We start from the raw sequence: 25,629 nt of genomic DNA, 5'->3' as shown, positions 1-25,629 counted from the left end.
TTGTTGTCAAGTTGTATATACATATGCATACTGATTTTTGTGTGTTGATTTTGTATCCTGTTATCTTGCTAAAAGTATTCATCAGGTCTAAAAGTTTTCTGGCAAAGTAGCTAGGATCTCCAAAGCTAAGTACAGAGTCGTCTCATTTAAAAATAGAAAAAAAATTGGCTTCTTCCTTTCCTTGATTTGTTTTATCTTATTGCTGTAGATAAGGTTTTTGATCACTGTAGTAAGAAAGAGTGGGCACCTATTTTGTTCCACATGTTAGAAGAAATGGTCTCAGTTTTTCTCTGTTCACTATAATGTTGATTTTAGGTTTGTTTTATAATAGTCTTCCTTATGTTGATTTGTATTCTTTCTATTCTTAGTTTCTTGGGTACTTTTATCATAAAGGAGTGTTGGGTTTGTCAGGACTCTTGGCATTACTTGAGTTAATATGTGATTTCAATCCCTCAAGTGTATTTATTCATTTGCTGATCATGCTTCCTGGTTTGTGAGTATTAAACCAATATTTCCTCTCTGGGATGAAACCAACTTGGTCATGTGCTCTTGAGTTCACTTTGCAGACATTTTATTGAGAATTTTAACAGGTATAGTCATCGTGGTAGTTAACTGTAGTTGACTTGTGAGCATTTACAGTTTGGCATCAGAGTGGTACTGGGGTTTGTAATGAGTTTGGTTTTAGAATTGGAGGACCTTTGCCTTCCTATTTCATAGAACCATTTGAGAAGCCAATGATATTGGCTCCTCTTTAAAAAATTGGTAGAATCTGGCAGTAGATCTGGGCTTCTCTTTGATGAGAGATATTTCTATTACTGCTATCATCTTGTGGATCTCCTATAAATGGAATTACAGGTGGTTGTGAGCCATCATGTAGGTGCTAGGAATTGAACCTAGATCTCTTGGGAGAACAGCTAGTGCTCTTAACCATTGAGCCATCTCTCAAGCCCCAAAAGAGAGGGCCAACCTTTTGATGGAGTCTATGTACTACTCTTTATCAAATACTTCTTAACAACAAAATATAGCAATGAATACTTTAAGATTAGGGTGTTAAAGTGAGAGGAAACGCCTTGGCTTTCCAACAGCACCGCCATTGAAAGAATAGTCAACCCGGCAAAGATATCTCAAAGACTGGTCAGCTTAGGGTGGGGAAGGATACAATGTGAAGTCATGGGGGAAAGTAGAATATTCATGTTGCGTCTTATTTTTTTTCTGTTTGCACTATACTAGAATGTGCCCACTGGTTCCCTGATAGTAAGAAAGCTCTATTTTCCACACATGATCTTGGAAATTATGATATGGGAATCACTGTGTTAAATTTAGAAAATTTTATTATAATCAATGACTGGAATGTTCCCTGGACTTTCAAAGAAGTGAGGGGGGGGCATCTAGAAGGAAAACAAGTGCTATAATTAAAGAGAATGATGGTGGAAGAAATATATGACTTTGTCTGAGGTTGTAGTCCTCTAATCAATCAAAATGAAAAGAATAATCTAACTATAATTTATTTACAAGCTATTTTGCTTTTTTTTTTTTTAACGAAGCTACTCCCCTTCTTCCTTACTTCTTTACAGGACTTAGTTTAAAATTATTTCAGGAAGGATTCAACTCTGTTTTCAGAACACCTCTTCAATTTTGACAAGGGATGTCTACTGATAAAATGAAGGTACAAAGTACAAAGATGTGATAAGGAAGATCATGGAAAGGGAATTTAGCACCCCAAAGCATCCTGACTCTGAATTATCATGAACAGAGAGGAACAACTCCTGTTAAAACTTTTTCTCCATGTAGGCTGCTTTATTGGCATCATTACCTTGTATGAAACTATCAGGTAGATAGAAATTGTTGTTACTTTTTTATTAATTACCATGATTCCCAAAGATAGTGAAGGACATACAAGTACTGTATGATGGGGCTGGGCTTAAAGTTACATCTATATGCCTTCTTTTATACACCTAAAAGAGCATTTTCAGGACAAAAATATACTGATATTTTAACCTTTCACTAGTAAGTTTTTATTTCTTGTGTATCTGACTGTAGTTTCTTGAAGCAATATCTTTGCCATAGGAAAATTTATTACATTTGCTTATATGTAAAAAAAAATAAGATAAAATCCATCAGTAGATGACTGGATACATGTGCACCATGGAGTCTTTTCCAGACATAAAAAAGAATGAAATTACATTGCCTGCAGAAAAATGGCTGGGACTGGGATCCTGTTCATCATGTAAAGCAAAATAACTCAGAGGCAGAATACAGCACATCACATGTTTTCTCTGGTCTGTGGAGCCTAGATTTTAGATGGCTACATAGATTTACACACATTTAGGATATAGAAATTGAAGTAAGATTGTCTGATTCTGTGAAGGAAGATGACTACTGAGGGAGGAGAGAGAGGAAGTCTGATCAGTGAATCTGTCAAAATACACGCTTTGTGAGAATGAAAAAGTCTTTATGAACCCTACCACTATGTACAATAAATATATGACAATAATAAAAAAAGTCCTAAAATCTTTAATCTCTCATGTAACAATTCCCATTGAAAAATGAAGGGTCCTGGCCAGGAGGTAGAAAAACTTTGAGGTGGGAGGCAGGATGTAGCTGTGACAATTCTGGGGGAAGTGGTCTTGAACCAATTAGTTCTCTGTGACTAACCAGTTGTGGAGGGAGAGAAAGGACAAGCAAAATGTATATGGCAGATGGGTAAGAGTGGGAAGAGGTTTTACTGAATATGGATGGAGGTGACCCCAGGGACCCTAATGCCTCTGTCTTTTGAGATGGGGTTCATCCCGGAAGTGAGAACTGATCTTCACAAAGAAAGAGAAGACAGTACATAGCGCTCCCTCCAATTGAACACTGGGGTGCAAGGTGGTGATACTTAAAAACCTCCATGAACTTTAAGCAAGACACAGGAAGCACCCGGGTATCCATTCATGAGGCTCTGGTCAGACACTTCTGGTCAAAATATGTGCAAGCAATTCTAGAAAAAATGTTCCTAAGAGGAACATCCAAGAGGTGCTCAGAGTCTGTGGGTGTTGGCACCTGCTGTTCACTCCTGCACTTGGGAAGGCATGGTACATGGGTTGCATGTGGGTACATGAGGGTTGCAAGGCAAGGTCAGCCTGAGCTACAGGGCAGGAGATGGCATTCATCATATCATGCTAGACCCCTGGGATGAGTTTGGTTCAGACACCCACCATTCTCAGCCATTTTCTCTCAAAAAGATAAATCTTAGAGACGATAACACCTGTGGTTTGAAAACACTTATCCCAGGGAGCGGCACAATTAGGAGGCGTGGCCTTGTTGGAAAAGGTATGGTCTTGTTGGAGTAAGTATGTCATTGTGGGTGCTGGGAATTGAACCCCCATCCTCTGGTGCACTTAACCACCCCAATTAAATGTCCTTTATAAGAGTTGCCTTGGCCATGGAGTTTCTTCACAGCAATGGAAACCCTAATGAAGACTATGCCTTACATATACAATTGGGTTTGGAAGGTAAATCAGAGCTGGGATGGCCAAGTATGACATCACTGCTTTCCTTTCTACCTAGAAGATCACTTTAAAACTGCAGGGAACCCAAAACTTGGTGTGATGGTATATTGGTGTAAGTACTTGGAAGACTGAGGTAGAAGGACTGCGAGTTCTATAGACTATCCTGGGCTATATGGTGAAACCATTTCCCAAGTATCCCTCTGGAAGCTGGAGATAAAATACCCACCTTCAGGAGGTGGCCTTCCACCAGGAGTTCTGTGCTCTTTAAAGTTAGCCATGGTGGGAAGAGAACGCAATGAAAGGTTAGATTTATTTTAGAAAGCAACAAGTGGGAGGCGGGGGGTGGGGGGGGAGCAGTGAATGTTGGGATGTTGGGATTAAGTTGAGAAAAAAAAAAAGACTGAAAATGCCTGTCCCCTGAGGTGGCTGCAGACACTCGGATTCCTAAGTGCCAGCAAGCAAGCTGAACCTTTTCTGTTGGGAAATCTTTATGAAAACCTGGTCTTTAGTGAGTGTTCCAGCCTTCTTGGCAGGCAGCAGAGAGCAGGCTCCTGGGAAGCAGCTTATGTTTTGAGGATGTGTGGAGTGGCTCTGCAAACCCAGGCCTAGAAAGCAGGCCCGGCACTCTCTAGATGCTGTCTCTCTGGCGCATCTGGGAGAGGGCTAACTGTGAAGAATGAATGTGTCTCTGACACTTTTAGTTTTTACACCAAACAATCCTAACTGGCCATTGGGGGGGGGACTCTGTTGGATACAAGCCACTGGAAGCAGAATCTAGGGAGTTGCTGGATCTCTTGTTACCTGGAACTCACATGTATACTGTCATATCCCAAGGCAGCCACACAATTTGGACTTAGGTAATAAGTCTGGTAAGAGATGTGGACTTTGGACATTTCTTAAGTGATAACCTAAACTCTTGTTCTCAGTTCCCACAAAATTCTGTGGGGTGGTCATGAAATAAAAAATAAATTCCATTTCCCTGAAAGTGCTTAGTGCATTTCTTGGAAATGATAGAACATTTGCCTCCTCTGCCCATTGCACCCTGGCTATGTGTGGGCATTCAGGACACAGAGACCACTTTTCTGCGTCACAGTTCATCAGGTGTCTAAAGTAGAGATTTAGAAACTTAAGCCAGGAGCTATAAGGCATGCTAAGTAATCCTTTCTAGAATAAGGAAAGATTTCCTGGGAGGGTCTTGAATAGATAACCCAAATTTTAGATTTGATGGTCAGGATGAGAGAACCCATATCTGGCTTCATGTCTATAATACCATATTACTAAACAACATAAAATCAGAGGGAAGTGGAAAACATCACCTTTAAATTTTTACAACAACAAATCATGAGTAGCCATGCCAAAATATATTAATAAAAGTTACTGCTCAGGACTCTATATCTTAGTAAGTAATTTTATTTTACTTTCTAGTTGTTTTATATATTTCTCCCATCCATTTTGCACTGCCATATCAGAATACTATAGACTGGGTCATTTACAGATAATAGAGATAGAATTGGTTCATAGTTGTAGAGGCTGGAGTACCCAAGCCTGCCTCTGTTGCCCAGAGTTGCTCTGTTACTCAAACTGTTGCCCAGTCTGAGAAGACTGGAACGCTCACCCAAAGATAGGCTCACTGCTGGAATCTCTCTAGGAGTATTTCATTGTGGAAGGCAGAAGAGAATGTGTAAGAGAGAACACAGATGTACTCTCTTTTATAATTCATATTATAATTATATTATAATTCCTCATGACCTATAAACCTCCAGAAAGATCCTATCTCTCACTTCCCAATTCTGTTGCTTTGGGGATTCAACACATGCTTCATGGGGACACACCCAAACTATAAAATATATAAAAATCACACATAGACGCATACTATAGTGAAATCTAGTACATAGTACGTAGTTGTACTCACAGAGTCATTCTGGTTTTCTTTATACTCAGTGCTATCATAGACATGGCTCTATGTGATTACCTTGCCATTGAAATTATAATTTAAAATGGCTTTATCATAGTCCATTTAGATGAAGTGCTGTAATTTACACAGTTGTTTTACTGTTGGACATTTAAGCTGTAGAAGTTCCTATCTGTGAAAAATCTATGCTACAATTAACATTTCTATGCATCTATAAAAGTCACAGCTTTCAAAGGAAGCCTTTAATTCTTCCACCATCTCCTTTCCAGACATCTTACAGCATCTGTCTCTTCTGAATTGTCTATAATTACATTTTGTCTATGAAGTTCTAGTATGTGGTTTTATTTTTAGATGCACAGCCATGTGCCAAGCCATGTGCCTCTCTCTGTCATCTGTTTCACCTCTATTCACCTCCTCTAAGACTGCAACACCACAGTTATCTTCGTTCTTGTGCCTCCAGGATTCTCATGAGGTATATATGGAGCTCACCTGGGGGACACTCTGAATTTTCTATGGTTATGTGCAAAGTCAAGTACGCATTTTCTACTGGGAGAATCTGTGGCATGTCTCAGGTTCTCAGATGTCCTGGTGACCAAAAAGAAATAACTGACTAAGGCTCCTTTTAACATCAGGATTGTTGCCTTGGTCTTGTATCTTTCTCCTCCTGATCCCTGACTGGCCATCTGGCCATTTGGGATTCTGGGCCTCCTTTCCTGTCTTTTCTCTTGCACACGGAGGTCTTATACGACTTCTTGTCATTGGGTACCTTGTCTTTCTGTATTCTTTTCTTTCTCCTCCAGATCCAGGTACATTCAGTTCCACCTGTTTATTGGGATCAAGGCTTACCTTTGTAGATGCCATGCAATGGGATACTCAAACATCCTTCCAGCATTCCCCAAAGTGAATCCATCCTTTGGTTTAGATCTCTCTTGACTTGCATTTCTCTGTGAACAACATCTGCTAGGCTTTGCCAGACAGGCAGCAAGTCCAAGTCATACTAGACTCATTTGCTTTCTAAATCTCCTTTTTTTGTATCCCAGGCCCAGGCACATTGCTTTCTCTTCCACACGCCCCTTCTCTCGCTGCCACATTAGGTTCCCTTCTTGTCATCGTCCACTGGGTCTGTTGCAATGGCTCTTACTGTTGGGCCTGTTGCCCCTGCTTTCACCTCATGCTTCAGCTCTCCATACTCCTTCATTGCTATCACTTGCGTTTGATAAATAGTGCTTGATAAACATCTCCAGATTTTCGCCTCTAAAGCACATGCCTATTGCTTCCTGTACTCTTCTTGGTCCATTTGAACATTCTGTTATGTACATACAACATTCTCTCAAAACTCAAGTCATCTCAAACTCTGACCCAAAGATACCTCTCACCACACTCCTGAACACACCTGCCATTCATATTAACACAAGTAAGTTTCCAGCATTTATCACTTGAATTTATGTACATACATACATAATCCATGGGGGATATTCTGCAAACCAAATTCCTAGAACTTTGTCAATCCATCTAAAAATCCACCCAAACTGTTCTTCCTAGACAGTTTGGGGTTAAATAAAAGTATCTCAGGCAGTCTGTTGTTGGGCGCAGTTTCCCCAGCTTTAACCCTCTTATTTTGCATCACAATCCCCATGGAAGACACAAAGGTTTCTCTCTACTCCTGAAGGCCACATGAGACAGAGTCTCTCTTGGAGAGACTCAGAAGAGGTAAGTATGGAGAGTTTAATAAAGGGACAGACCACAAATGTTTAGAAAAGATTATATGAAATCAATTACAGAGGGTAGATAAAACTGTTTCTAGAACTCAGGAAGAAGAGCATATTAAGGACGGGGCATGTGGTAAGAATGGAGACCTTTTATGAAACAACAAGGTCTCTATGGTTCAGACCTAGAAAGCAGAAATCTAGAATAATTCTTCTGCATTGGGTTTCCTGTTTGATCTCTGATTGATTCCTATTAATGAACATACCCAAGCAACAGCTCAACGTAGGAGGACCTGGCTAGTGCAGGTGCTTGGGGCTCAGGCAGGGGTGAGAAACGAAGAGTAGGTCTGTAGGATGAAGTGGAGAACATCTAGAACTTGGTGTCACTTGAATATCACTCTTTAGGACCCAAGTTTCTTGTGCCTAAAGCTACCTGTCTTGCTCAGCAGCCATGCACAGCTTCGTGAACCAGTGAGAATCTTTGCCTCTGGGTGGTGCACAGGTTCTAATGACTTTCCTCCTCCTTCTCTCTTCCCTGCCCTCTCCATGCCAGGGAGGCCCACATCCCACCCCCATATCTCCACTCTCTGCCACTCATTTCCATGCTGCAATAAAGTTACTGGGTGGTACATAAACACTAGTAGGCAGAATTAAACCACACACTATTTTTAATTAACTGTACTAGAGCTTAAAATTTGCATAACATTGTACTATTTAAGCAGCAAGAACTTCATAATGAGAAAGTTGACTTCATTTTGGAAGTAAATGCCACTGGCATAAAAGACTGGGGCATTTTCTTGGACAGAGCATCCAGAACTCTTATTATCCTTTGAGTATCTAACCTGAGATCTTTAGGAGGAAGGGGCTTGTGATGGAACCCTCAATGGCCCTGCCCCTTCTCAGCATTATTTTACATTCTCCTTCCTATTTGTTGCTCCTGACTGAGATCCTCACACAAGTCTACTATTAGTTGGCACTGGAGGAGACGAGGGTGGGGATGAACATGGAGAGAGCTAGGACTTGGGGTGCTGCTGGTGGCAAATTTTGAGGTAGCCTCTACTCAGTTGGGGAGGGTTAGTAAGAAGAGAAAATTGAGGAAAACAGAGCAGGAAAAGCAACCTTTCAAAGTCAAGCAGCTACAGGAATATTCAAGAGTACATATCCTGTGAGCCAACTGGTGGAAAGTCACACATTCCGAAGAACTGGGTAGCACAAATTGGCCTTTATGGGAAATTTCAGGGGGACACTCAAAGGTGAATGGGAAGAGAAATGGGTTGAATCTTGGAGGGAACTAAGGAAGGAGGGTAAATATAATCAAAACACATTATATGAAATTCTCAAAGAAGTAACAATCAGTCAGGATGTGGTCTGGGAATGCTGTGGGGGTGGCTGATGCTATCCAGCACAGCCCCAAGGGTAAAGCAAGCCTGTGAAGGTTGAATAAGGAGTTGTTCAAGAGCCTAGGATCTACAGAATCCAAAACAAACCGAAATCAATAGAGCTTTCCCTTAAAAACCTATAAATAGCTTCTTGACATCACTCCTTTGCCTATTATCTTGGGAAACTATTTCAGTAGCTCTCCTTGGAAAACTTCTTGTTTTGCTACTGCCCTGCAGATAGACCTGGATCAGCAATAAGTGTGCTACACAGGTAGTGTTGGATGGGTGTGCCCACAGGACTTGCTCTGGTTGTGTTCTTTATGTACCAGTGTGTGTGTAGGGCAGGTAGCTCTATCACTGTAGAATCTTAGACTTTAAGGAAGTGATGTAAGTATTCAAAAGTAAGGTGAGCAATGCTGAGTTGAGACAGAACATAGGTTGATTTTTCTTTACATTAGAACAAGTTATCCTAGTGTTCTATACATGTGAGGAGACATCATGACCACAGCAACTCCCATAAAGGAAAACATTTAGTTGGGGCTGGCTTACAGTTCAGAGACTTAGACCATTAGTATCATGGTGGGAAGTGTGACACCATGTAGGAGACACGGTGCTGGAAAGGAGCCAAGAGCTCTGCATCTGGATCAGCAGACATAAGGAAGAGAGAGAGTGACTCTTGGCCTGGCTTGAACTTCTGAAACCTCAAAGCCCATCCCCAGTGACACACTTCCACCAACAAGGCACACATACTCCAACCAGGACTCATGTTCTAATCTTTTCTAATTATGCCACTTCCTATGAGACTATGGGGGCCATTTTCATTCAAATCACCACACAAGTCTTTTGCTAATGACACACTGGACCATTAAATGTCCATTTATCTTGATTCTCCTTTCTAGTTCTGAGACCAGCATTATCCTTGGTTCTGGGAACGCATGGATTTTGTCAATTGTGTTGGACTCAAACATATACAAAACCTAAACTCATTTTCCATGCTTTTCTCACATGGATGATTTGGTAGAGTGAACTAAAGAGGACTGAGCTTCACAAATATAGTTTTGTAAGATGAGAGGTAAGCATTGTACAAATTCCACCTTTTCTGTACTATAATCTATAGCGTTTTCTTTTGTTTCCAGCACACCTACATTTTGTTATGTGGGTATGTTCTTTCTGAAAGTTAAATCTGCCTATATCTCAGAACATTTTGAATATTGACTGAGTGAACACAAGTTACCCCAGAGTGGATAGACACAATTTGTGTGTGTGTGTGTGTGTGTGTGTGTGTGTGTGTGTGTGTGTGTGTGTGTGTATGCACACTCTCATTGCCTGAGAAAGCATTTGGACAGCACTCCTTTGGTACTGATTATTGGATATGGCATGGATGCCTGGGTTCTGGTTATATGTGCACAATTAAGGCATCTGTCTGAGTTCAGTGGAATAGAGCAGCGTGGCTCATTTTTCATCCTTCTTGCCCAGCTATGGGATCTGGAAATCTATAGCCTGCCTTGCACCTCATGTCACATGTAGGTACTTAAAAAAGGGAAAAATCCTAGGAGGGATTTCTAAACCCTCCGAGGCTGAGGAGCAAGGATCATACTCACCAGAAGGAGATGGAATATGGACTCATTTAAGAAACAGGGGCCCACACAATATTTTAGCCATAGTTCTTAAAAGCTCAAGACTTTTAGGATCTTTTGTATCTGCATGTTCACAAACCCAATACCATTCCCACCCCTCATTGCTCCAAAAAGGATAAACACAAAAGCAGCTTACTGTAAACTGGATTTGACAGCCGCCCATGATGTAGTCCAAGAAGGAATGCATCTTGTGGATCTGCATGAAAGAGGGCCTGGATTAATAACACTATGCTCTGCTTTCCCTACAGATTGAAGGCCTGCACTTCAGAGACAGGCTGGTAAGCCAAGACAAAGGGTAGAAAGAAATCTGTGGTGAGTCTTCAACATCAATACAGATGGGCCCAAGATATCTGCAGATTCTCACCCCTTGCTCCACTTTATTTCAGTCTATGTATTGCTTTAATTGACATCATCTGCCCTTTGGAGAAGACCCAAACCTTATTTTCAAGAGTCATTACTACTTTAGAGTAAGGAATATCTCATACTTAGTCTCTTCACCCACACCACTTGAGCATCTTCCTCTAGATCTGCCCTGTGCACAGAAGAGCCTGAGCTATGACCTGCACTTGCCTTTCAGGGCAAGACTGTCCCTGGGAAGGGGAAGGTGACATTGGGCTGTCACAGCTTTTAGGGCACTCACGATCATATTTGATTTCCTCTGTCCAGCACTATATTGATTTTGTGGATTTTCTTTTCTTTGAGAAGGTCACTCCCTTGTGGAAACACTTCCCCTTTGATCACATGACTTGAACTTCTCCCACAAGGCAAGTTTAGCATTATGCTCCTGGTGGAGAGGGGATTATACCTACCTTGCACTGGTTTAGAATCACCATGCCTGAGTTCTTGTAATTTTTCTTCTTGGCTTTGTACTTGGGGTTGATGCATTCCCACTGTACCTACACCAAAAGGGTCAAAATGAGCATCTTCAAAAGAAAGTCAAGTCATCGAATGAGGCCAAGATCCTACATGCTTTTGGGGACATACACATGGATCTGGATGGTTGGAAAATGGTCTCTAGGTGGTACCGTTGGTATCCATGAAAATGACAAGGGGAAGTGATTGACAGACAATGGACTGCCTAGTGGATATTCTTATGCCTTCATTGCCCCGCTTTGTGTCCTTTGATGGGCTGCTAGACTCCTCTATGCCTTGGATTTCTCATCTCTAAAGCTGACCTTATGATTCCTCAGTTCTCAGCCCTTTCCTTGGCACTCATTCCAGAAGATACTCTTTGAAGGACAGGATAAAAGCCTTGGGAGACACTGAGAACTGATGGATTAACTGGTAGTAGCTAAAACAGTTTCCATCTCTTCTAGACTATAGACAATTGACTCACAGGTAGAAGCAACTGCAAGGCAAGCACCCAGCGGTCACTGGACATTTCTGTTACTGATCCTGAAGGAGCTGGGACCTTAGGCTTCTGCTCAGGAGACCTAACTTTATTCCTGACATTCAAAAAATGCCTGAAAAAGCAGCTTTGGAGGCAGATGTGAGCAGGATAAACGGACACAATGGCCTCCAATGACCTTGGTGCCCATGTATTAGTCATGTGACTTGTTTTGGCCAAAAGGTCATTAAACATGTGGTGAGAACAGAAGCTGGGGAAAACCAGTGTTCTGAAGTTGCCTTTTCTTGCTTCTAAGTTTTATTTTACCACCTTGTGAAAAAAAATTATACATTAGAGGATAAAACCACCACCAGTACCACAGAGATGCACTAGCCATCTCTGCTGCTTAGGCACGAAAGTGTGAGCGTTCCACGGCTCCATAATAGGCAGAGAGGAGCTATCCTGGGTGAACAAGATGAAATTGCCAACCAAGAAAATGTCAAGGAATGATGACTGTTTGGGGGCAGGAAGTTAGTGGGCAACTCATTACTCAGCAAGAGATCACAGTAGTGTCTCACAGAGTCCATCGGTGACTGAACCACTTCCCTAGTCACTGTAAGCCTCACGCATCAGGACCACTCCAGATCCAGATCTCCCGACCACATTGATTCCTTCCAGGAGGGTCTTGGAGAGGGCCCTCCTATTTGGTATTATAAAAATTTTCCACTGATCAGTCTCAAACTAAAGCTATTTATGGGGGTGGTCAAGAATTAATGATTAGTTAAATCACTGCACTCTGTCAGCATCATGACCCAGGCAGGGAAAGGGAGATTGAACGATGGGTCTCCTCTTTTTCCCTCTGATATAAGTATACTAGGGTCCTCAGGTTCAAGGTTCCTATCCTCTCACCTATCTGATTGACCTGCTTCTTCCTCCTCTCTCTTTAAATGATACTTACACGGTAGCCAAAGCATTCTCTGAATATACATGTGTGCCTATGTGTGTGTGTGTATACTTGTACATGAACACACATGTACATGTATGTGCAGGCCATAGATCCCCTTCAGGTATTGGTCCTCAGGAGCAATCCATCCCATTCTTTTGAGATTAGACATTTACTGACATGGATTTCTCTAGGTAGGCCAGGCTGGCCATCCCACAAGCCCCAGCTACCCTCCTAGTTTCTTTTCCCTAGTGCAGGAGCATACCACCGTGCCTGGCTTTTTAACACGGGCTCTGGGGATCAAACACAGGTCTTTGTGCTTATACAGCAAGCACTTTATCAACTGAGCTATTGCCCCAAGCCACTGACACAACCTTTTAGCAAATTTGAATCAGGTTGATCCTTTTCAGCATCAGCCAATGAAGCTTTCTACAGTGGTTGGGATACTCTGTGCCCTTGTCATCCAATACCACAGCCACCAGCTTCATTAGATGGATCTAACAGTGTTTCTTAATCTAATTTTAACTAATCAAAATATAGTCACACGTGGCTGGTGGCCACCATAGTTTTGGAGAGCACAGTTTAATTATGTCTTCCTAACATTTGGAGGACTGTATTAGAGTCAGTTCTTCCTGACCTCTGCTCTGTCTTTGATTGCTTCCCATGCAAGGTCACCCCACACTCTCTGCACCCGATATAGTGGTCCCTTTCCAAGTACTCCAGCACACCAGCTCGTTCCTGCATCAGTACCTAAGAATGTTCTCTCTGCCTGAAATGTTTTTCCCTTACTCACTGCCAGATTTGCCTTCTCTCATCCTTAAAGGGTCTGACGTTAAATGTGACCTTTCCAGCTAATAACTTGTAATCCACTCCCTAATTGGAGGGTTTCTATCCTATATTTCAGAAACTTACATTTATTTATCTGAGTACATATGTGTGTATGTGTGCATATATGCATAAGTGCATGCACTTGTGAATGCAGGTGTGTGTGTATGCATGTGTGTGCATGTATATGTGTGTGTGTGTGCACATGAAAATGATCCATGCATAGGTGGGAAAATAAGAGGACGACTTACAGGAGTTGTTTTTCTCCTCCTACTTCTTTGGATCTCAGGGATCAAACTCAGGCCTCCAGGCTTGGCAGCAATACCTTAATCAGAGGCATCATCTTTGCAGTCCTATCTTTCCTTTTTAAATAACATTTGTCACAAGTTGTAATTGCCTTTTAATTTTTGTTTACTTCGTTTATGTTTAGATCATACTTTGACTCCCATCAGTCTGTTAGCTTTAGGAGAACAGAGACAATGTTGGCAGGATTGGCCATTGTGCATCTAAAGCCAAGCACACTGGATGTTGTAAAAATCACTGAAGAGGAGAATCATTCCCAACAAATAAATGTGTCAGCATGGAGTCTTGATGTGGAACTAAATTTTACTAGCATCTCACAGATACAGAAAGTACAGTGGCCTGCACTTCATGGCCTCAATGGGAATTGCAGATTTATCTTTGTTTATCTGGAAGCATCTAGCCATGGTGGTCTTCAATGATGATATATGTTATAATCTTACTTTTAATGGCATCTCGGGAACCCAAAGATGCAATGTTTCCAATATTTATTGATTTGCCTATTTCTGTTTATAGAGGAGGGCAAGATACAACTTTATGAGACACTTTACAACTACAGAGGGTGGCATTGGTAAGCTGGCATTGACTTATTAGCTCGATAGGACCTGGCTCTGTACATTTAATGGAGCAGCAGTTTCTCTCGCTGTGTCCCTTATTATCCAAGGAGTGATGGCTTATAATTTAGAGTTGACTTTAATTGTGGCCCTTGGGAAAGCAATGCCCAAGATTGCATAGCTAAAGGAAATTAGACCTGCACTCATTGAACCACTCTGGTTTCCCCATGGAGGAATTGCTATTTCAGGGTTGCAGAATGGCTTTGGGTTGGGAAGGTTCTAGAATCAAATCCCACCATCCTCCCTTTTCATCGGGCTCATTCATATATGGAAGACTTGCTGTTAGCCTTTCCACTTTTAGTTAAAGGTGAATCCTAGACAGTGTCTGTGGCAACACCACCTACCTGTTTCCCTTCCATGGCTCCTCTCATCTCCTTGAAGGTGGAGGTGAACTCTCCGATGAAGTCATGCTTGCCGTTGGAGTCCCAGTCCCACACTATGCACTGCAAGACAAAAGGATGATTCTTTTCCAAGGCTCTTATCCCAGCAGCTTCCAGCAATGAGGACTTAATGAGTAAGAGTATGTGACAGATGCTTGGTCTGGAACAAAAGCTCAATGTGGTGACGTAATATCCCTTTGGAGTCCAGAGCTTTTTCTTTGGCTATGTTGGCCACAACCTCCAGGCAGCCATGTGGCACATCAGTCACTGTGACAATTTATCCATGTTCTCAGAAGAAACGAATAAGTCCTAGAGAAGAAAGGGATGACTCTCTGGAAGGGGCACCTAGTGAATGACAGCCTGAGTCATGAAGGTAGCTGTCCTGCTGAGATTCAAATGCCTTTTCTCCCCAGTTCTGATAAAAACAACAACAACAACAACAACAACAACAACAACAACAACAACAAAACACACACAGACAGTATCAGGTTTATAGCTGGAAGATGTCTGATTTCGAGAATTTGCAGTTTCCAGAACAGTTAGTGATTTTGATTGAGTGATATTAGTCTTATTTTTTCTATTTCCTTGATGATAAAAGTACAATGCCAACAAAGCCAAATGAAAAGGTTAAAAAGTGAAAGCTTTCATGGTACATGCAGGAGAAATGGATGGATGACGGTGAACAATATTCCACATCCATCACTCAGCTGCGGCTGTCTATGTCTAACCAGAGAGATTCATCTACTGCTGTTTAGGTGAGATTCTGGGTGTCCTGGCAACAATTCCTACAGTGACTAGATTAAATCAGCAACAAGCCCTCTGATTGGGTCCATAACTAGGTAAAGAGGAAGGTTCGGATTGTTTTTCCCCTAGAGTGAATGTTATTCCATGGTCACGTTTACATTTTAAGCCAAGGGAGCACCACACAAGGTCAAGAGAAAGAGTTACTTGGAGGTACCTTCTAGAAAAGCAGTGTCCTAAAGGTATCTCTATCTTCCCCCAGGCTTCAGATTTCTACTGTCCAGTCTGTCTAAGATGCTCAATTGCAGACCCATTCTTGGATCAGGTGGGGCTCCTTACACATATACAAAGAAATGTGTCCCACCCCCAGATACATCCTTACTCATTTAATTTTTATTACAATAAATTGCACCCACATCCATGTAGCTACTACAAATTGGAAATGGGCACCATTCACAATATTTGTCCTTACCACCACATACCACACACACCACACATGGGTCATCTCCATGCTGTCTGCTCTACATTGCTCAACTTCATTCCTCCCCTCCCCTCCCCTCCCCTCCCCTCCCCTCCCGTCCCCTCTTCTCTTCTCTTCTCTTCTCTTCTCTTCTCTTCTCTTCTCTTCTCTTCTCTTCTCTTCTCTTCTCTTCTCTTCTCTTCTCTTCTCTTCTCTATTTCTTCTTAACCACTAACTACAGTAGCCACCCAGCTGGCTTCCTAGCCTCCCTTGTATTCCCCTAAGTTTATGATCCATTAATTATGCTAATTACTTGCTTTGAATAAAAGTGAGTATTAATAGGTCTTCCAAGATCTTTCATAATCTGATCACCATCAGTCTTCCCAAATTTACACTTTATAATCCATGCTTAGAATATTTTTTAAAAACTTTCTTTACTAATAAAAAGTAAGGTTGGTGGGACTGTAAAACACTTGTTTCCCTAAGACTTATTTTTCTGTTTGAGGCATCTTGAAAAAAAATCTAATTTCTCAGTTTTTCTCACCTTAAGCATGGAAAATTTGTTAGATAAGCCTTTTGCTTAGAAAACAATAATACTACTACCAGTGAATAAAGAATGCATCAGCTGGGCAGTGGTGGTGCACACCTTTAATCTCAGCACTTGGGAGACAGAGCCAGGTGGATTTCTGAGTTCGAGGCCAGCCTGGTCTACAGAGTGAGTTTCAGGACATCCAGGGCTATACAGAGAAACCCTGTCTCAAAAACAAAAACAAAGCAAAAAAAAAAAAAAAAAAAACCAAAAAAAGAATGCATCAGCACAGCCCAGGATGGAAGAGGTGAGGACAAAGGGAAGTACTTTGCTTGAAACAATAAGGAAACTCCTAGTTGATAAGCAGGGTTAAGGACTGAGAACAATTTGGACAGTTTCCATCAAAAGGCTGAGACTGAACTGCTGTGCCTTAGCTCTTGAATGTTCTTCAGAGACCCAGGCATTGAAGACCCAAGCTTGGCCTCTATCCTCTGACATTATTAGAACATGGTGGAACTTTCAGGAGAAGAAAATTAGGTGACTAATGTGTGCTCTGAACGTAGATTGTCAGATCTGTATCAGTTATTTTCATTGCTTTGATAAAATAGCATGACCAAAATTGACCTGTGAAAGACTTTAGCTCATAGCTCCAGAGGGAGAATCTCTAATGGTGAGGAGACATGGCAGCAGATTGGCATGGTTGTTGGAGCAGGAAGCTGAGCGATGACAAGCAACAGAGTAAACTGGAATTGTGACAAGACTATATAGTTTTAAAGCCTTCCTCTGTGACATACTTCCTCTGACAAGACTCCACTCTCTAAAGGATCAACAGCCTTTCCAAACAGTGTCACCAACCAGGGACCAAGTATTCAAATATGGGAGCCTATAGGAGACACTTTTCATTTGAAGAAGCACAAGACCTCAGACGCTCCTTTTTCTGTTTCCTAGCCACCTTGAGATGAGCAGGTCTCCTTGGTCATATGCTGTCACCAGGATGTTCATGAGCCTATTGACCATGTACTCCAGATTCCAAACCTGTAAGCACAAACAAATCTTTCCTCTTATTTACTTGATTATCTCAGGTAATTTTGTCAGAGTGACTGAATATCGACTAACATACAGATCCAGCAAATGAGGAGGGAGGAGGCAAGCTAAACAAAACAAAACAAAAACAAACAAAAACCACTGGAAGCAATGATGTCGGATTCCCTGGTGCCCCTCACAACGTCTTGTCTCCTGTTAACCCTGGGACTGCTGTCAGCGTGGTACCCACAGCAGCATTAGTGCTGATGGTTACTTGCAGAATAAAGAGCATCATATTCATGTTCTGGAAACAGACTAGAAAGCAGAATGAGATGTCCTACAGCAGTGACTGAGAGTTGAGTGGTAATCAGGAGTGGGGAGGTGGGGCTGGTAGCTGAGTTTGAGTAGCTGACACCACACAAGCACTGTCGAGGTCATGAAATATTGTAGTGATAAGGATTCTCATTCTTTATGTGTAGTATCGAGTGTTTGTTTTTGAGTATACATGTCTATGTATGTGTTACATAGAAGTGTGTGTGTGTGAGTGTGTGTATGTCTGTGTGTGTGAGTGTGTGTATGTCTGTGTGTGTGAGTGTGTGTGTGTGTGTATGTCTGTGTGTGTGTCTCTGTGTGTGTGTGTGCGCGCGCGCGAGTGTCTGTATGTCTGTGTGTGTGTGTCTCTGTGTGTGTGTGTGTGTCTGAGTGTGTGTGTGTCTGTGTGTGTGTCTGTCTGTGTGTGTGTCTGTGTGTGTGTCTCTCTCTGTGTGTGTCTGTATCTCTGTGTGTGTGTGAGTGTGTGTGTGTGTGTGTGTGTGTGTGTGTGTGCATGAGTACAGATGTGTGTGTAGCCCAGAGATCAACACTGGGTGTCTTCCTCTCACTTTCTACTTTAATTGATGGAGGATCTCTAATGGAACTTAGGGATTGCCAATCTAGTTAGACTTGCTGGCCAGCAAACCCCAGCAATCCTCCTGTTCAGCCTTGCTAGTCCTGGGATTATAAACACACATTATTGCACCTAGCTTTTTAAACATGGATGCTGGGGAATCAAACTTGGATCTTCGTGCTCACATGGCAGGCAAGCACTTTATTGGCTCAGCCATTTTCCCAGATCCTCAGTTTCTTTTACTTAGACTTTATGGTTGAAACATATTATGTGCAGGCAAAATATTATAATAAAACACATAATTATTAATAATTAATAATGCCAATAAAATAGTAACATTTACAAGTCATCCGAATTCTATACATGACTATTAGAGATAGTTGAGTGTGGCTATTCTTTGATATGCCCACACTCATGCTCTCTGTGTGCTTTATTCTTTCTTTAAGTATGTTTCCTCTCTATTTTTAAATAAGCCCCAATTTCGCTTCACAACAAAAACCACCACCACAACCAAAACGAGAACCCCACAACAAGAAGGAAAATTTTGCTAAAACTCATTTCTTAATTTCCACTAACGTTTTGGTCTCCCCGTTCCCTTGGCTGACAAATGCTAAAAGTAAATTGTGATCCCAGGGAGCCTTGAAAATGGTCTGAATTAAGAAAAAAAACCCATGAGCCTCCCATTTATCAAGTTTGCCTATGGTGCTTTGACTCTGCCTGGTTTTTGTTCCCATTACAGACTAAGGCTACATTTCTCTGTCCCTTTCAGTTTGGGGGTGGCCATAGGACCCTTGCTAGGCATTAGAGTACAGGGAAATGCTCTGAGCACTTATGGAAGGAATCATGAAGGACTAGGATGTGTTTACACGGCTAACCTCTGTCTGTGCCTCGGTGACCAATAGCATGGTAGCTGTTGTGTTGACCCGAGGCCCTAACTGAAGGCCTCACAGCACAACTCCCTGATGATGTTTGATGGACATAGACACATGCACATAGAAAACAAAGCTTCACCACGCCCCACCTCTGAGATTACTGTACAGTCTGCTGAGGACCACTTATGGCATGGACATAAGACAACGACTTGCTATTGATTGTAACTCCAAATATATATGTATATATATATATATGTACATATATATATATATATATATATATATATATATATATATATATACACAAACCAGAAGTTTGAAAAGAAGGCAGTAAACAATACTTACTAAGAATTACATTTTCTCAAAGCCCAAATAATATGTTCACAGGGATTCTGCTTCATTGCTATAAATATCCAAATAGAAGTGTGTGTGTGTGTGTGTGTGTGTGTGTGTGTGTGTGTGTGTGTGTGTGTGTGTGTTTTGGGCATGGCAACATTAGTTCTAGTTGCAGGGTGCAAAATAAACTCAATGGGCAGCTTTGCTTCTTTTGGCTGAAAAGCTAGGTCGTACAGAAAAGCAGGCTGAGAGCCTTGGGGAGGGAGCAAGCTAGAAAGCAGCATTCCTCCATAGCTCCCACTTTCATGCCTGCCAGAGTTCTAGTTTCCTTCCTGCTCAGTTTTCTTCCTGACAGATTGTGATCTGCAACTGAGATTCTCTGTATAGCTCGGGCTGTCCTGGAACTCACTCTGTAGACCAGGCTGACTTCAAATGCAGAGATCGGCCAGCCTCTGTCTCCTGAGTGCTATGATTAAAAGTGTACACCACCATCACCCGGCTTAGCCCTGCTTCTTAAGGTAGCAGGCGTCTCTTATTTGTGGCAGTTGTGAAATTTTGTCTTAAACACTCTCAGAAAGGGTCCCAAAAGATCAAAGGCACTGAGGCATACAGATAAAGTAGTCTGTCACTTGCTGCCTCAGAGCTCTGATGCAGCTGAGGAGGTACATCTCAGTGAAAAGCAAACAAATCAACCCTCCTCAGGGAAGAATACTGAGAGAGTGAGATGCCTTGGTGTGACTCTGTGAGGAGGCCTTGACACATCTAGGAGAGCCCAGCTTTGCAAAACTCTCTGCAAGCTGGTAAGTTCTCACAGCTCCCAAAGGGCTTGGGGATAGAACCTGAAACTGTAAGCTTTTGCAGATGGTCTGATCGATCAATATTCTTCTTACAGCAAGGAAATTGATGATTGGATTAGTTTCTTTTCCTGTTGCTGTGATAAAATACTCTGAGAAAAGCAACTTAAGGGAGAAAAGGTTTCTTCTGTCTCATAGTTCAAGGTGGGAAGTCCTGCAGGAGGAACTGTTTGAAGCAACTAGTTACATCACACCCATGACCAGGAAATAGTCTACTGAGGATGAATGTTGCTGCCTAGGTCCCTTTCTTCACGTGTACAGACCAGGACCCCAGGCAGGGGTTGTAGAAGTGGGTCTTCCCATCCCAGTTAACACAATCATAATAACCCCACAGAGATGCCCAGAAGACTAGTTCTCAAGTGAGTCTAGGCTTTTTGTCAAATTGACAAAGCTAACAATCACAATGATCTAGACATGGCTTCAACAAATCTATTCAGTATGTCAGGGATTCAAACTCAGTCCTTCTAGAACCTCACTAGTTTCATGAATTCTGTGCAAGTCACAAAGTTTTCATGGTTAAAAAAATAGAGAGTGGATATTCTGTTTCTGCACAGTGTCATGGAGACCATGCAGCGTTGGATCTGTAGGATGGACCCGTCACATGCTCCAGGAGTTAGTGGGTGGAATAGATGTTGGGGTGGGCTAACTCAGGGCAATAACAGGATATCTGAGAGGAGTCCTGGTGAGGATCCAGTATTGAGAGTGTAGCAGAAGCTGGAGGCCTCAAAGCAGACCAATGGCATCTTGCAATGAGCATTTGCAAGTAATGGTGTTTGGACAAAAGGGTGTACTGTGTGACACACTTCGACACTCTACAGCTTCCTTAATGAGACTTTTTGTTTTCCTTTTGAAAGTAGGTTGCGAGAACAGAGGGGAACTATGAAGTGATAGGGAAATGAGAGGGATTGGGGTATATGATGTGAACGTCACAAATAATTAATAAAAAGTTTTTTTTTAAAGCATAAAACAGTCAGTACACGCCATTCATTGTTGTAAGCATATCCTACTGATCAGAGCTTATACCTCAGTGTTGGAGAATGAATATGGACCCTTATTTTATGCAAGAACAGAAGCCAAGTTTTGGATCAAGGACTTAAACATGAGACCTGAAATCCTGCACCCCAGGAAGAAAACAGAGGGAAAGTTTTATGACATTGGTCTCGACTATGACTTCTTGGGTATGACACCAAGTGTACAGCAATGAAAGCAAAGGTGGACAGACAGAAATACAACAAAGTAAAAACCTGTATGGCAAAGGGAACAATAAACTGAACTAAGAGGTGACTTGTGGAATAGGAACAAGCATTTGTCAACCCCTTCTTGCTTAAGTGTTCACTTCCTGAGAGAGGAACCCATTCACATCAATAGAAAAATAAAATAAACAAAAGAGCAACAAATCAGAAAACAATCAAGAATAGCTGGGGGTTTGCAAAAATTAGCATCACCTCTCTGGGCTTTAGCTTCATGGAAAGCCAACACTTCTACCCATCTGCCTGGGCAGTTCAGACAGAGTTGTTGTCTCATCAAAATGAGACAGGATATGTGTCAGCACTGGAATGATTATAAATGACCCCACAAAAGAAGTTTGTAAGATGTGTCAGAGCTAAGAGAAGGGGCACTGCTCTTCTTTTGTGGTGTTAGCCTAAGTGAAATGAATCACAAATTGAGACTAAGATATTAAAAATTTTATGACCAACTTCAGGCAAGGCACAGTTGTCATTTAATAAATCAAAGAATACCAGAATCGTTAGGGCACTCATATGAATAGTGCCCAGTTCCTATGAGAACAGGATGTGTTAAATACCTTGTCCTCTCTGGCCTGTGTTATAGTTGAATGTGTTGGCAGCATCTCAGTAGCCCTCCCTATGCCTGGTAGGCCCAAATAATTGGGCAAAGCCTTGCAGAAGTTGGCCAGGCTAATTATTTATTAATGTAGCTCAGCAAAGGCTTTGCGGGAAGGGCTAATCTTCTAGACTCCCACTCTCCTTTCTCTTTTATGCTCTCTCTGCTCCTTAATTCCTTGCATTTTAGTTCTGATGAAGTCAAAGCTGTGCAGATTTTACCTGACTGACCCATCCGTAATGAGATGGTAGAAGGGCCAGCAGAGACACAATCTCAACTCTGCCAATAGAAAACCTGAGCCTAGAGATCTGAGGTGAAGATGGGAGAAGAAAGATTGTAAGCTCAATCCATCACTTGCTAGATCTGTTGATCTGCTGCTGGGGTCTCTCCTGGGGGGGGTTTATATTGGTTCTGCTATTTTGATTCCAATGAATTTGGGTTATCTTTAGCTTGGGAGGTTTATGGGAAAAAATAGCCTAGGAAAAAATGTTGCCACACTGCCTGGGTTCCAGGAACAGTTGGATAGGTCAAGTATTAGTGGAACGTATGAAGTACTTAAGACTGTGAACCATTTAAAATTCAGTTCCCTAGCAAATGGGTCATCCGGTGAATCTCCCAAGTAGGAACGACTCACAGTTATTCTCCTCTTCTGCTATTATGCTAACTCAGCTAGTTACCTTGTGATCATTAGTTCCTGTATTATAACTAATTACCTTGTTTCTTCTGCATCAAGTTCTGATTTTCCCAAATATTATCTATTCTCTGCTATCTATGATGACTAATATTATATTTCAAGGCACTCCATAGCCTCTTGGCCAACCCTCAGCTTGGCTATCCTAATGTAAACTATCAACTTCTTATTTTTTTAAATAAAATTCGATATGTATTTATTCCTTGAAAATTTTATACATGTATGCAATGTATTTTGATCATATGCATTACTTAGTACTTCTCTATAACTTTTCCTTGGAGCTTCTAGACTATCACTATTTTAACTTCATGAGGTTTAAAAAATAATAACCATCATCATCATCATCATACCACCACCACCACCATCATCCTCCCTAAATCCAGTTAGTTCTGACCACATGTGCATGGATAAGGAATTATTCATTACAGCATGTGCAACCTACCAGGGACAGCACCTGCAAAGATAAAAGAAAATTTACTCTTTCTCTCATTGGCCATCAACTGCCAATAGATTCTCTACTTGGAATGGGGACTCAGAAATCTCTGCTTCTATATATGCTGCAATTCTGATAGGCTTGATCTCATGGAGGTCTTGTGTGGGCAAACTTAGCCATGCCCTGTCCTTTTATCTGTTCTCAAGGAAGCACGGGCATGAGACACCAATGGTGAATTTCCAAAAGGGATCCCTTTGAAATGGAGCTGTGGGCTTGACAGATGTTTGGAAGCTCCAACTGTCCAGTCAAAGGTGTAGAGCTAATGCCCTAGCAAGGTCTGAGAGGCCAGTACAACTCCAACTGCTCTCCAAGCAGAAAAACTACAGTCAATGAAAACGAATTCTACCTTCAAAATACTTAAGCAAAGGTTTCAAGAGCTCCTTTATAGACCATTTCTTTCTTTTATAATTCATCCTATATTATTTTACTTTTTTTTTTTTTTTTGGTGAACGGGTTTTAGTAGTTGGAGTTCCTAATGTGTTAAAAGACAGAAAAATCTTTATTAAAATTTTAACTTTTACTGAGAATACTTTATTCTTTCATACAATACATCCGAACCACAGTTTCCCCTCCCAGTGCTCTTCACATTCCCTCTCCCCCAGAGTCATACCCCCTCCATGTCATCTTCCAAAAAGGACAGGCCTCCAAGACACAACACCCAAACAGGACAAAGCAAGATGCCACCAGACAAGGCAAAAACCCTCCTATTAAGGCTGGACGAGGCAACCCAATAAGAGGGAAAGAATGTCAAGTGCCAGCCAAAGACTCAGAGAAACACCAGCTCCCACTATTAGGAGTCCCACAAAACCATCAAGCTAATAATAGCTGTGATGTATATGCAGAGGACCTGGGGCAGACCCATGCAGGCCCTAAACTTGCTCTTTCAGTCTCTGTGGGCCCATTCTGGAAGAGGGGCAGGAGAGACAGTATAGGAACCAGAAGAGATGGAGGATACCAGGAGAACATGGCCTACCAAATTAACAATAAAATCTAACAAAGTTTAGTAGCTATATCAATTCTAAGGATTATCGGTGGGACAGAATAAGTACATACTTCCAAGACTGTATTTTGTTTAGCTAATAGTTACTACTGCGGTAGTACTATGTTTCTGTGACTGTGTGTTATACCACTGAGAACTTTTTGTATATTTCCAAGTAGCCCAAGCTTGTAAAATAACCTGGAGGCTTGAGCTCTATTCACAATATTACTGCATCAAGAAAAATAATATTTTGAGTATAAGTAACTGTTAACAAGAGGAACACCTGAGGAGCTATCATTTATAAATTGAAAATAAGAAAAATTTCACTGAAGGGTCCTTTTGTCACCTGGCATCAGTTATCTTTGATGACATCATGTCAAATGACCTCAGAAAAAGATTTGGATTCATGGCTTCAGTCCAGGTTTGCTTGGCTGTTGCACCTGTGGGAAGGTAGTGCATTGCAGCAGAAGCATTCAGGGAGGGGTAGTGAAGTGACTCATTACAAGCTACCTGGGAAGCAAAGAAATGAAAGAAAAAGAGGAAGGAGCTGGGGTCCTAACATCCCCTTCACAAGCATTTGCCCTCTGTAACGTCCTTCTTTCCTTCAATGGGGTCTCACCTACTAACTCCCAAAGACACCAGCATCTGAGTACTAAGCCTTCAACGCATGATCTTTGGCAGGGGGATACACCTAAGATCTAAACCAGAACAGTGTATAGTGTGTTTTCTTTATCATCTATCTTTGATGGACTTCTAGGTCACTTCCATATCTTGGTGACTGTAGGTAAAGCTACAATAAACATATGGGTGCACGTATCTCTTTAACACCTGAAATTGGTTTTATTTTGTTATTCACAGATGATTTGCTGGTAGTTAGATCTCTGGTTAAAGATAAATCTTATTGTGCCATTGTGACTTTGGCTGTGATGATGCTTGGAGCTTTAAGAAACATTTCACAGAGTGCTGACTCAGAAACTCAATTCTCAGGGTACAAAGAACCTGCCAAGCAAATGACTTGTACATGACAAGAGAGACCCAGAGGAGAGTGGTAATCTGTTTAGCAATGATTGTGTTCTCAAATCTTTCAGGTGAACGAGGTTACATTGCAAATTATAATATATTCTCCCAATGCAGCTATGCAGGGTTACCTACAAATTCCTTTGTGAGTCACATGTCAAAGCAATCAAAGCAATGCTCAGAGCACATCCCAGCCCATAGAAGTGACTTTGCAAATATGCACAACACTATGAAAGGCCCATGCTTTGCAGTTTTCTCCCTTCAAGAGATCAAAGATCCAGAGAACATTTTTCCCCCTTTCCCTGGACTGGTCTGGAATTCACCATGTAGTTTGGGTGGCCTCAATTTCATGATCATCCTACCTCAGGTTTCCAAGAGCTATAAATACAGAA

At 41.6% G+C, this 25,629-nt stretch overlaps 1 protein-coding gene across 3 annotated transcripts in view; it reads right to left on the bottom strand.

The window, feature by feature from the left end:
* Window positions 1-25,629, bottom strand: part of Cpne4 (copine IV) — a 467,844-nt gene that overhangs the window by 30,396 nt on the left and 411,819 nt on the right. For all 3 annotated transcript variants that reach the window (NM_001357439.2, NM_028719.3, NM_001378996.1), the window contains exons 8-10: window positions 14,479-14,577; window positions 10,935-11,021; window positions 10,262-10,321 (exon numbers count right to left, since the gene is read on the bottom strand). In NM_001357439.2, coding sequence (NP_001344368.1) covers window positions 10,262-10,321; window positions 10,935-11,021; window positions 14,479-14,577 — 246 coding nt within the window. The remainder of the gene's footprint in view (window positions 1-10,261; window positions 10,322-10,934; window positions 11,022-14,478; window positions 14,578-25,629) is intronic.

The sequence above is a fragment of the Mus musculus genome, chromosome 9 (genome assembly GCF_000001635.26).
Source record: "Mus musculus strain C57BL/6J chromosome 9, GRCm38.p6 C57BL/6J".
Taxonomy (NCBI): domain Eukaryota; kingdom Metazoa; phylum Chordata; class Mammalia; order Rodentia; family Muridae; genus Mus; species Mus musculus.
The sequence above is the reverse complement of the archived record's forward strand: the minus strand, read 5'-3'. Positions and strand labels throughout refer to the sequence as shown.